A 13319-nucleotide genomic window follows, 5' to 3' on the forward strand; every position below is an offset into this window, starting at 1 on the left:
TTAACATTGCCGTTAAATCTGTTGCTGCGCCCTTGATTTCGTAAGGACTTTGTAATTTTTAAGGTGAATACTTATGCTTGTAAAAGGTCACAACCACGTGCTGGCCAGCGAGAAAAAAAAGGGACGAAGCGCAGGTATAAAATACAATACAAAGGATGCTTGCGTTCCGTTCCTACGACATTTACAAATTAATCTTTCATCTGTCAAACTTGTCAGTGGTGTTTATGTTAACGGAATAAGATTGGAATCAGTTCGATTTAGATTTGTGGAACCGCAGTTTGGATTTCGAACACCGAGTTCCTTTGGTGCATGGACGTTTATCGGCGGTCAAATTTTATGTTTCGAACGCAGCTTTTAGAATCTTTTAGGTTAGTTGCGTTCGGTTTCGCGCTATGATACGATGCGTTTGTGGATTTCGTTTGTTTTTAACTGCTTTTAATTGAATTTACTCGGTTTTTTACGCGCGTGTGTGTTGAAAGTTAAGTGTTGTGTTTTGTTTCTGGATTGCCATTCGGAGTTTGGATATTGTTTTTTTTTACTGGTACGTATCGTACATGGCATTTTATGTTGTATGCCAGTATTTTCTTTACTATTTTTTTATTATTTTAAATGCAAAGATTCTGCGATGGAGATTTTATGTATTTACTGTACTTATTTAGTCAATCCGATACTTGTATGAAGGATTTATGAGAAAAATGAATTCATTAAAAGAAATCAAAATGAAAATTAAATAAATTCGAATAATGAGCTTATGTATTTACTGTACTTATTTAGTCAATCCGATACTAGTATGAAGGTTTCTTGACAGGTAGAATATCGCTAGATGGCGTTAGTATCGTGGGTTCTGTTTGTTGTTAGTCATTAAAATCGAGTATAATTTGATTAAAATCGAGCGTCCCCCCCCCCTAAAATCTAAACAGTTGGGTGGGTCGCGATGGTAGTAGGTATATATCAAATTTACAAGGAAAATTAGGACGGCTAAGATTACTTCAGAATTATTGGTAAATAGTTTAAGAGTAAATAGGAGCCTAAGGTATAAAATATACCTAAGCTTGGAAGATTCCGTACATAATACCAAATCCTTAACGAAATATTACTTGATTTTTTCGTAATGGCTACGGAACCCTATGTTGGGCGTGTCCGACACGCTCTTGGCCAGTTTTTTCTTTTACGTCTAAGGTTTTCCCAGTATTACATACTCAAAGAACTAAGTTAAATATTAAAATTACTACAAAGACGTTTTGTTCGGAATGAAATTAACTAGAAATTGCCCCTTTGCGCTGAAGCTCTTATGACTAGGAATTCCATGTTATTATAAAGTACAGGACACATCTATGCTATGTGAAAAGATAGGACGATTCGATTGCACTCGTCTGTTCCACCTTATAAGTACATATTAATTATTATAGAATTAACCAGTGAAATTAATTTCTTCAACTATTAAAATTACAATTCAAACATAATTACTAGTGAAATATAAATTTTCGCCTCACCTGCCAATGTGTACACGGTTTATTTTGTATATACAACTTTATTTTGTTTTGTATTTTTTTTGTAAGTTGTATTAGGAACTCAACTAACGGTGATCCTTTCTGAAACAGAATCTTAACAACATCTCATCCGAGCGATAAGGCATTTTGTAGTTTAGTAGTTGATAATATTGAATTGCCTACCATATAACAAATACACATATACACAGCTTCTAGTCTATCTATGTTTAAACGTCAAATCTGTATCAGTGCAGGACTAAGCATATAAAACTATATTAGGGGCCGTTAACTATATTACGTTAGGGGGGGAAATTTATTACGCAAGGATCAGTATTATGATGTAAAAACTTTTCTTTCAAATAATTGATAACATTTGCATGCTAGTATTTGTTTTATATTGCAAATAAAGAAGTTTGAACTTACAATAAATGTTAATGTCTTCCGTACTAAATATTCCATAGTAAATATTGCATGATTTAGTAACAAACAAGCACCTTCACATACTTTGTCATCTATGATATCATTAGAATTGAGTATAACAGAAAATAGTTTACACAATGAACTACAAGCGAATACATTGCTCACTTTGCATAATTTGTAGTTTTTATTAAGTCTGAAATAACTCTGGATTTGTGGTAACACTAGTCAAAGCAGAAGCAAAGGAGAGAGCAATACTTTTGAAATAATATTTAGTTAGCGTAACCGTTCCGAGCTGTGGATCCCAGTTTAATATTTTCGTGCCATTCTCTTGCCATTTGCTGGTACTGAACGTAATTATGATGATCTAAGACGATGCACTCTTGTTTTTTTTTTTATTCGACTGGATGGCAAACGAGCAAGTGGGTCTCCTGATGGTAAGAGATCACCACCGCCCATAAACATCTGCAACACCAGGGGTATTGCAGATGCGTTGCCAACCTAGAGGCCTAAGATGGGATACCTCACGTGCCAGTAATTTCACTGGCTGTCTTACTCTCCACGCCGAAACACAACAGTGCAAGCACTGCTGCTTCACGGCAGGGTTAGCGAGCAAGATGGTGGTAGCAATCCGGGCGGACCTTGCACAAGGTCCTACCACCTGCAAACTGTACTTTTGATAGAGTAGTTGTGGTCATTGAGAATCAGTGGTGACCTGCATGGCGACTTTCTTGAGGAAAATAGTGTGGTATACCTTCCGCCGCCCAACTTTGCCTATAAGTTCATTGCCACGACTAGTACCACAAAAACTATAAAGGTATAATTCCAATAATTGAATAGGCAATATACCGTTAAGCGATTCGAACACAATCCGGGAGTAACGTAAAGACGTCGCATAAAAAATGTATCTCAAAAATGCATCAAAACTGAATATTAATGAAAATAAAAATGAAAATATCTTTATTTGAATCAACAATGGTTGCACTACTTAATCACTACTGACATTTGGACTTATTAAGTAATGAACTTTTAGGCAGATTTATATGGCGCGTGGCATAGTTACTCCTTGCCTTCCACAACGCATTGCTGAGTGGCTATTTCGAAATTTGTAAATCGAAGATCGTATCGCATCGTCCCTCTCATTCATTTTATAATATTCATCTTTTATTTTATAATATTTTAGGATTTTTCAATTGTGATTCTATTCATCGATCAATGGTTAAACTGTACATTAAAGAGGTTACATTTTGAATCGAAATTTCAACGAAAAATCTTTACAAGTTCAATCAAAAATCAAAGCAACTCAACTATCTGCTTTTAGATGACTGATTAATTTTAAAACACTTTTTATTAAAAATAACCTGGAACTTTCAGGTAAAACTTGGACCCATACTACCCAAATATTGGAAAATATAGGCCCATAATGTATATAACAGTTTTTCGTTTTATTCCGTGTTATATACCTTGCTGTCTTTGCCTATCGTAATTAATTTTCCGGACAAACAATTTTGTCCGACGAAAAACGTCCTTTGATGATTTTATCTCAATTTAATTATCTCTCTTTTGAAAACGCCTCTTTAAACACGAAAGAAATGTTTTCAGCGTAAGGATGTGCTTCCACCAGAGCTACGAAAGATAACCAAGCGCTGAGCGGGAAAAAAGGACTATAGAATAAAATACTTCATTTTAGTGTTACAATCGATATTTTTCAATGAACTAAATCAATTACTTTGCTCACGCGTGACCTTAACTTTTTCCGCATGGCAATATGTCCTGTTACAGAGTATAATTCTATCCATACTATCGCAGTTTTAGAAAGCAATACTACCTATATCAATAGCGCACTGTGTCAGCTGAACTGTCTCATTCCGAGCTTTCGATAGGCCTATCGATATTTGTACTAAAGAACAGCTATAGATAGATTAGATCTAGGATTGTTCCATTAATAATTATTATTTAGCTACAAATCAGATTAAGCGCTGTTGACAAATATTTTGTGTCAGTGTTTATTTTCCCATCACAATCTTATCACAAAACAAATAGATACTACTTTATCACAAACACAATAACAACTTTACTATCTTTTCTAGTGTTATCTTTTTTTGTGTATTTACTATCATATTTCTAACGTTATCTTTTTGTGTAAGGCTTCGGCTCCACTGAGGCGGAGGCGAGCGAAGCCTTATACGTCTGATGATAATGAGGCAGAGACGAGATTTGGATTCAACTTATATGATTGATCGATCCTTACACGTCTCCTCTCCGCTCCGCTCGTCTCCGCCTCAGTAAAGCCGGAGCCTATGGAAGGTTTCCGTGACAGGATAGTTGGCGCTAGCATTGTTAGGTCCGTTTGACAACTTTGACATTAGTGTCACATTAAAGAAAAATATTAATCAACAACGCAATATCCGCAACAGGCTTCGTCAACAAAACAAATTGTAGATCCGCAACATGCTTAGTCATTAGTCTAACCTAACTTAACCTAAACCCCTAAGCAATCCCCGGACCGATGCAACTGCAACCCAGACCCAGACGTACCATAAATACTTGCCGCATTGCCCCGCTGAACCGCTAAAGATATACGCTGCACCAGATAGAACCGGAGCGCGGGTCGCCGCCCCTGCCCCTCAATACGCCGCCCCAGATCCCTAATGAAACGCTTTGCTTCGACACCTGTCACATTTGTGATTGGTTAATGAGTAACGTCGAAAGGTCCTGTCGATGCTAACACCATCTAGCGATTTTTCCGTAGAAACCTTTATTGACCTGATATCAGGACCGTTTCACATTATAAAACCGCATCGAAATCGCTCAATCCCTTTGAGAGCTGCGATGCCATAGACAGACAGATAGCCCTCTTTTTGCGTCGGGAGTTACAAAATAGGTGTTTGTAGATATTGTGATTGAGACAGGACATTAAATTTTTACCTTTATCATTTTGAACCTATCGAAACATAATTGGCATTGATCACTTTTTTGTAATGTGTTCTAATTCCAAAACCTTTCGAGGAATAGATTTATTAATAATTTATAACATTCTAGTAAAAAAATACTAAATTCGTATGTATATTTGCAAAATAACGTTTGACCTTTGTTTGACCTTCATCGTAAATAAACGTTATGTAACTAAACCGCCTATAATCCTAACACTAACACTACTTTTTTTTTATAATTGTGACGGGCAAAGATGAACTTAGCTTTTAACGCCATGGCAACTGTGGTTAGCTCTTGGTTAGGTATCTATAATTCCGGTAACTTATAAATGGGATAAAAAAATTAAAACCCAACTAAAAACCAAATCAATGAAATAGATGTCTTAAATTGGCCTATTTTATGAAGAAAAAAAAAGTTTTTTGAGACCAATGCCAATTCACGTGTGCACAATAGTGCACATTAATAGCAGAAATAGCCAAACAGTTAATTATTTCTGTGATTAAAACTGCCGTGACGATTGAGTTTATACCATCGACATTGCTAAAAGTCGAGCGCGCTAGGTTTACTTAATTACTCTTAGTTTAAATATAAATCACATGTCCCTTTCTGAAAAAGGAAAGAGACGAATGCTTTATGTCCACGTTAAACGCTACTACGAATGCTGATTTAATATTTTATTTTTTAAATGAATATAGGTCAATCTCGAATTCCATTTCATTGCAACAACAAATTCAGCCTGGATCCGACCTAATTGGCAGAAAATCAATAAAAATGTTGCAGAAAAAGTATTCCGTATCAGTATCGCCCATCTCATTACTGCCACCGACGGAAATGTCCATATTTTGACAGTTTTTTTGCTGTCGCGTAAATCTTTCCTTCAATTGCAAGTCATTTCTGATTTCCTCTCGGCAACTTTGTACGAGTCATTTAAAATTTTTGTGGATGTGTTGATTCGCAATTTAAATTCAATGATCATTATATCAGCCGTAGGACGTCCACTGTTGGGCATAGACCTCCCCTATAGACCTCCGGTTGCTTCAGTTGGACGCGGCCTGTGTCCACCGTGAACCACTAATGCACTCGGAATCATAGCCGACAAGTGTTACATTATGCTTTCAATAATTAGGCAGTTGTCTCACCGCCGGCGAGGAAACGATTGGCTATCGACTATTTTCTCGCTCAAGAAACGAACAAAAGATGTAAGATCCTGTGTGAGTAAAAGAAACATATATATTAATAGTTGATCGCTGGCAGTTCACACTGCCGGCGAGAACTCGCTCTTACATCTTTTGTCGCAGCGACAAGAGCTATAAAACTCGCTGAGCTATAAAACTAGCTCAGCGATACTCGCTCAGCGCTATTAGCTTGGCGGCCGCCCGGCTCGAGCGAGTGGAGCGAGTAATCGCCCGTCGTGCTCGAACACTCGCTTCTCGCTGCTCGCCCACTCGTATCTAGTTACTCGCTCTGCTCGCTTCTCGCTCATCGTCGGCGGTGGGACAAGTGCCTTATATGAGCTGATATGTACCCCAGCTACGTTTGTGCACCATTTGTTTCATGTGGAAATCCTCCTCAACTTTTACATAAATAAACACCACACATAATGTTAAAGTTGGAAATTCGGTAGAATTTTGTACGTGCATCGAGTAGGCAGCAGGGCAAGCACCCCGTGTCCCATGGTACAGCGATAGACGGATTGTTGGCAAATGAAATCGCGGGCAAAAGCCAGTATTCTTTTACTGTTTCTAACCATCTCTCTCTTTCTTCCACAGATGTCCTTCGGCTTAACATGAGCCAGTAGCCCATGCCGTCAAACATTTGGGCAAGGCCGAGATGGGCAAGCAGGACTCCAGTCGCAGAGTGAGAGTGCAAGTGAAGTGTGTCGTGTTGGTGTTGTTGTTGGGCCAATGTGCGAGCGGGAAGCAGATGAGTGAGACGCTGCAACGCGCGCTGTCGGCGGTGCGTGGGCCCAGTCCTGGGGCTAAGAAGTTACTCAACATTCCGGAAGATGGAGGTAAGTCTGTACTGCTTAAGTAGTAAAGAAAGTGATCGTCATCGAAGCATTCAGTGGAATGCTGGTCCAGAAGTGACATTGATTTTAACATTCTTCATCATGCGCCATTTTACCCTAGTTGAGCCAGATGTTACTTTTTTGAGGTCCATACCATACTCATACTCCATATATCCTTGGTAATATCATTATTACTTGACATTTTGTTAAATTCATTTGTTCATTATTTAAGGTAGGTACACGTATTTAATTCAATAATACATTTTCAGTAAGTAGAAGTCTTTGGCTGAAAGTTAGAGAACTCGTCAAAAGTGTAGAATGTGTGCTCAAAAAGACAATTAAAAATGTCTAACGATGGAGCCGAAGTAATTGTTTCGGGCAACTTGTACACCGTCATTCACGCCTTTAATAGTGAAGGCAGTTTGCCGGACTTAGCGAGCTGTCGCCTGACTGGACGGAGCCTTTGAGTGTTCCACAGCGAGTTGCCATAATGTCTGAATGACGGTTCTCTATCGTTTGCCCGAATTTCATATGCCCGAAAGTATCGTTTTCTAGAATTTTCATTTGCCATAAAGTAATTTATTTTGCCTTAAAGTAATTTATTTCTGAAATAGTCATTTCATCAGCACGGTTATATATTTTATGGCAAACGTTGGTATGGCAAGTGAAATTCGGGCAAGTAAAGGTAAACGCTGAATGACACGTAGGTGTTTCTTATATAAGTAGGCACGCGTAGAAATTACAGCCCAATACCTCTCTTCCTGAGAGGTGGCCTGTTACCAGCGTAAGGAATTGTATAGATGACAATAATGGCTAAGAAAAAGTTCATTCTTTTTAAAGTCACTAAAAATTCATTATTTTTCAATTAAAAGTCAGTTACAACAGCGACATCTATAATGAAATCTTCTGAATCCCCGACAAAAATTACAGGAGCGAACAAACGACCCCCTCTGTTTAATCACTCGGCATTTTTGACTCTTGTTATCAGGAAACTCAAATCCTGTGAAACTTTGCGATAGATCAAGTTGGTTCGTTATTAATTAAAGAACTCTGTAATTATGGAGTTCAGGTGCCCTTTGTGTGACGGCCAACTTTTTTGGGTAGCTTGAGGCTTAATTTAGCTCGCCCGAGTAAATCTTCGATGATCCATTCGCCTTTATTGTTCGTAAGAAAACGGCTTAGCCGAAGGTGTGGTGCGATGTGAAAGTTGCAGAAACTTGTCGAAAAGTGGTAGTTTTTTTTAGAAATATCTCCCGGATCTTTGAACAAGGAGCCATTGACTTTTTTCCTAAAAAAATCTAAGTAGTGCGTCAGTTAATCAAAAAATATTGTACACGTATTAATTTAAAAAATATTATAGAACGGAACCCTATTACTGAGACCACTGTCTGTCTGTCTGTCTGTCTGTCCGTCCGTCTGTCACAGATCTCTATCTCTTGAGCCGTAATAGTTAGACACTTGAAATTTCCATACAAGAAAGTTTATTTTTTTGCCGTTTTTTTGCTAATGTCTAATAAAAATAATAATTGTAATCTGTAGTTAGTACAAAAAACAAAATAAAAATTAAATCACGTTTTTGCGAAGTCGCGAAACGGTTCCACCCGCTCAGCATCAGTGTCGGTTCTGCTCAGCATAGTGTCGGCAACGCTGGTCTTCCGCTGTGACCGCTTGGCGAGTCTAGGCGTAAAGTTTTTACCAAGACTCAGTTTTTAGTAAGCAAATAGCTTAAATGAAGTAAATAGACAGACAATTCCTTTTTAGTTCCCTGTTTATTTCTGTGATGTTTTTATAACTTGAATTTTACAAAATCTTTACCGGCGCTAATGACTCACTAATTCGCCGCTATTTTTAAAATACACTCAACTCTGTCTCATTCCTTCATGTAGAATTATTGTACAGCCGATACGGAACAGTTTGCTCACTTGGAGTGTTTCAGAACTGTAATGCTTCTATTATTTGGCTGTTAACACTAACTTTGCCTGCAACGCAGTATACAGATTAAATGGCATTTCTAAGAGAAACGTTTAACTTGGTCAAGGAACTTTAACGACATCAAAACCGTATTTATCCCATGTTTTTTTATTGTCTCAGTATTTCTACTAATTTTCATGTCATAATGGATTTTTCCCAACTTATAATGGTTTTGTTAGGTTAACGGTTTTCGTGGTCCATTTTTTAGTACCACTCAGCCTAAGATTCAATTAACTTTTATTATTAGATAACCCAAATGTTTCTTCTCGTATTTCTTGTCTCATAAAAAAGTTTAGTAATTACGGAGAAGTGAATATCACTTTTTCTATAGTTTACTTCGCTGTCAGGAAAAAATGAAATTGCTATGGAAACAGCTCTACTCATTAACTTGCTCCTTTTTAATCTAACTTCCTTATATCGGGATGCCTTTGATGATTTTTACCAATGCTTCCACACTACCACCAAAGTAAGGCTCATTTGCCGAACAACTCAAAAATCATCAACTTTACAATATCATTTTATAAGAAACTAAACGTATGGTGGACGTAATAGATTATATTTTCCTGGGACCTGACTTTTTTAACAGACTTTTTTTAGTTACGCCCTAGACGTGTTTCAGGGTCCACGAGGTTAATGTGCCATGTGTTTTCTCCTTCATTTTAACCGTATCAGCATGTATTTGATAATTTTTACCAATGCTTCCATGCCATCACCAATGCAAGGCACTTTTGGAGGAACAACTTAACAAAATTACTGTTATTAAGAACTAAAAACAAAGTTGAAGTAGTAGATCACATAATATGCCTAAATATAGCGCTATAGGTGATTCCCCATTTATATATATCCACGGTGACACAGCCGTCTGTCCAAAAGGCCTCCAGTAAGGACTTTTTGCGAGACTGATTGCTGGTATTAGTCAGCGCGTTTTTTCTTCAGTCCCGGCGATTTACTAGAGTAGGTATTACGTTGATAAAACTTTGATTAAGGAAAGAAATTTGTTAAGGGTTAATGAATTGGGGTTAAGATGTTTTTTGAGTAATGAGTGCTTGGGGGTAAGTGAAACGTTTTGGGTCATTTGTCGTCCCAGATTTGCTAGTAGTAATGATCCCACAAATAGTTTGGAATTTACATGTATTTAGACGGTCGGATTATAGAGATCAATCATGTTACTTCAAAGTTAGCGCTTTTGTCGGTACGGCGTAATTGTTCTTTATCCTTTTCTTTTGTGTGTACATACCATATTTCTATCTGGGAAGAACTTCATCGGAATCAGACCGCCACGGCATTTGACCTCGTGGAAGCCTGCTATAATATGGCTCTTGGTTTTTTTAATATTAAACTACAGATGAAAAGTGCAGATGAGTCAAAGGTGTATCACTGGTTCAGTAACAGCCTAACCTTAACCTTGAAGAGACCTATGTTGTATATACTGACAATGGGAGCAAATTCCATTCCTAAGCAGTTTTAAATTAGCTTAGTTGTTTTTGTTTAAACAAACACACACACACAAGCAAACGTTTTTGCCTTGTAAATCAGTTTAGGTTACTTTATAAGACGACACATTGAGATCAAACCCAGCGCTAGCTGCAAGTGCTAAACGTTTGTAATATGTAAATCAGTGCAAAGTGAACGCTCAATCCAAAAATCAGCACACACTAGATCAGCTCAAACGCATGCATAAATCCGAATTTACATTATGGTACTAATTTCACGTAACTACCATTTCATTGCGGAGCCGATGAGCTAACGAGTAACAAAGTGACCAATCAACCGCCGATTTAAATCTAGTTGCATGAATGAAATATTTTTTAAGTCGGGGATTTTGAAAGTTTGCTAAGAGGAGGATTTCGGGGGTGAACCATTGATCTAGCTTCGTCATATTTGTGAGAAAAAGCTTGTTTTCGAATTTTAATTAGGAATCGGCAATTCCGATAGCTCTGTCATCGGCGTGGTGGTTCAGTCGTATAGTGTTGGACTTGTGGATTGTAGGTCAACAGTTCAAATCTCTACGTACACGGCATACTTCTTCTTTTTTTATATATTTATTTGGTTTATGTTTTACTTTTAAAGACTATTTCGATACGCATTTTTTTTAAAGAAACACGATTTAATTTCTTGCCTTTGTGTTTCCCAATCCGCACTAGGGCCGCGCGGGAATAACACTCTACAGCCCTTTTATTCTGAGGCCTGCGCCCTGCGGTGATACCCTACTTTACCTTACTTCTCACGCTAAAGCAGCGTTTCCACCAGAGATGTTCGAGGATGTGGTGCAAGGAATATGTTTTTCATTAACCAATAGCAACGCTTCATTTACCTCGCTTCGCTCCGCTCAGCTATTTCCACCAGAGATATGCTGTGCGAGAATGTGTAAATGAAGCGTTTCTATTGGTTAATGAAAAACATATCCTTCGCAATACATCCTCGCACATCTCTGGTGGAAACGCGGCTTAACGCCTCGCTTACATCACTATTTTTATAGCAGAGAAGAACGATTATAACCATATTTCAATTTAATTCAATACATTCCGCCTACTCCAAAACAGTAGCGTCCAATCTGTATTCATACCCCAACAAAAATACCGGACAATTTTCAGCACTTTTAAATTCAACACTACCTTATTTTAACCGTTAAATTAACCGGTAAATAGCTAAAAGAGCAGCCGTAACAATGCGTTAAGGGGCTGGCGCATAATTTTGTAGTTATTCAAATTGAGACGATAACTATTCCGCTACGGGCACCGCGATGCAGCGATTTTGAGGGACACAGAGGCGACTGGTGCGTCGAGAAGGTAATCAAAGTTTATAAATATATCCGCCGAAACTGTGGATATAGTGTACGTACGGTGTCGAAAATACAAGCTGAAATATAGATGCACAGAAAAACCAGAAAAATAAGACCAGCGCTGACCGGCGCCGGGTACTTTTACGGGATGACCGTAAAAGTTACAAAAAATTTGGAATTGAAATAAAAAAAAAATACAAAAAGATTCCAAAAAACCAATCTAAGTACGTACGGTGCTCAAAAACTTTCTCTTGAGCCACTTTTTTATGCCAAACGGTATGCCACCATTCTAAGCATTATAAGCATTCTCATGTAAATTTTGCCAAGACGATACCATAAAGAGCCAAGCATCTAACTCTACAAGCCCTAACTTCACAAACTAACACACCTAAGTCAAAGTCAAAATATGTGGCTAGGCCGTTTTGTTACTACAAGAACTATTGTGTAACAGAAAAATAATGAACAGTCAATAAATTACGTAGTAAGTACGGGCGTATGAGACTGTAGCGAATTTTTTTTTACCTGTTCTCGTTACCACCAATTCCACCCGAGCAGGTGCGGCGGCCTCGGCTGCTGAAGATCTCAAATGGCACAAATATGTCTGTATAGGGCAGAGTTATGTATTTGCACCGTTTGGAGTCGGAACTTTAAGCCCATGGGGTCCAGGCGCCAAGTAACTAGTAAAAGAGATTTCTTCGCGCCTGGTTTTTCCGACTGGCGACCAGAAGGCAGGAGGAAGATATTTCTGCCAACGTTTTAACCTGGTCATTCAACGCGAAGAACTGTCTCCTGGGACCTACATATACGACTGACAAGTCAATGGCATAGTTTAAAAATGCTTTTTGTAAAATATTTTTTGATTTTGTATGTTCATTAGTTGTTTAATTATTTATATCACTTAAAGTAACAGATGAATTACATCTCTTCGATTTTGTTTACGAAACTACATGGCAGTGTGTCCGCTAATTTACAATTTCTAGCACCTGGAACTCGTTGCGAGAAGTTACGTGGCGCATTATACATCGCTCGCTTTCTTGGACTAGCTTTAGCCGTAACGCAATAAACGGGTAATGTACGCCGTGCAAATGAGAATCTGAGTGAAATTTGAATAGAACTTGGTGTAGGAAGGAGTTATGCAGATTCGCAGGAATCTTATGGAAATGAAGTAACCATGTTGAATTTTATTTGTTTTAGTGGCTTTATTAAGGTAAATATTAATTTACCTCTAGGCATTAGAGTGTTTTTGGGATGATGAAAATCAGGGTATTTTATATAGAAAATATTAGTACATTGTGTCTTAAGGGCGGTAAATAAGGAATTACGAACGAGAGTCTATTAGAAGCCCGAGGTCTTTAATGAGTCAATGTTCGTAATTCTAGTACCGCCCGTGCGACATACAATGTTTTTCATCACATTTGCGAGTAAATTTTTATATTTCTAAAATAAATAAAATATAATTGTTCCAAATATTGGCGATACCATAGGCTGCGCTTTTGGCAGCGCTGCCCTCCCCCTCCCGCAGCATGCGCTACAACGTGCGTGTGCATGTGGCCCTGCAGCAGCGCGCGCAGCAGCATCAGTAGGCACAATGACTCATTTACCGACCACGGGTTTCATGACAAGCACATTAAGGTCGAGGGTTTTATTTGGGGGATTACAATCAAGGTAGCCTGCATGTTACGACACTGTTTACGAGGAAGTGTGATGAAAAATAACT

General features: G+C 38.1%; 1 protein-coding gene across 2 annotated transcripts in view; it reads left to right on the forward strand.

The window, feature by feature from the left end:
• Positions 1-373: 373 nt before the first annotated feature.
• LOC141438840 (uncharacterized) overlaps positions 374-13319 on the forward strand; it is a 486697-nt gene continuing 473751 nt past the window's right edge. For both annotated transcript variants that reach the window (XM_074102860.1, XM_074102861.1), the window contains exons 1-2: positions 374-541; positions 6611-6852. In XM_074102860.1, coding sequence (XP_073958961.1) covers positions 6672-6852 — 181 coding nt within the window. In that variant the 5' untranslated portion in view covers positions 374-541; positions 6611-6671. The remainder of the gene's footprint in view (positions 542-6610; positions 6853-13319) is intronic.

Source organism: Choristoneura fumiferana, chromosome 19 (assembly GCF_025370935.1).
Source record: "Choristoneura fumiferana chromosome 19, NRCan_CFum_1, whole genome shotgun sequence".
NCBI lineage: Eukaryota > Metazoa > Arthropoda > Insecta > Lepidoptera > Tortricidae > Choristoneura > Choristoneura fumiferana.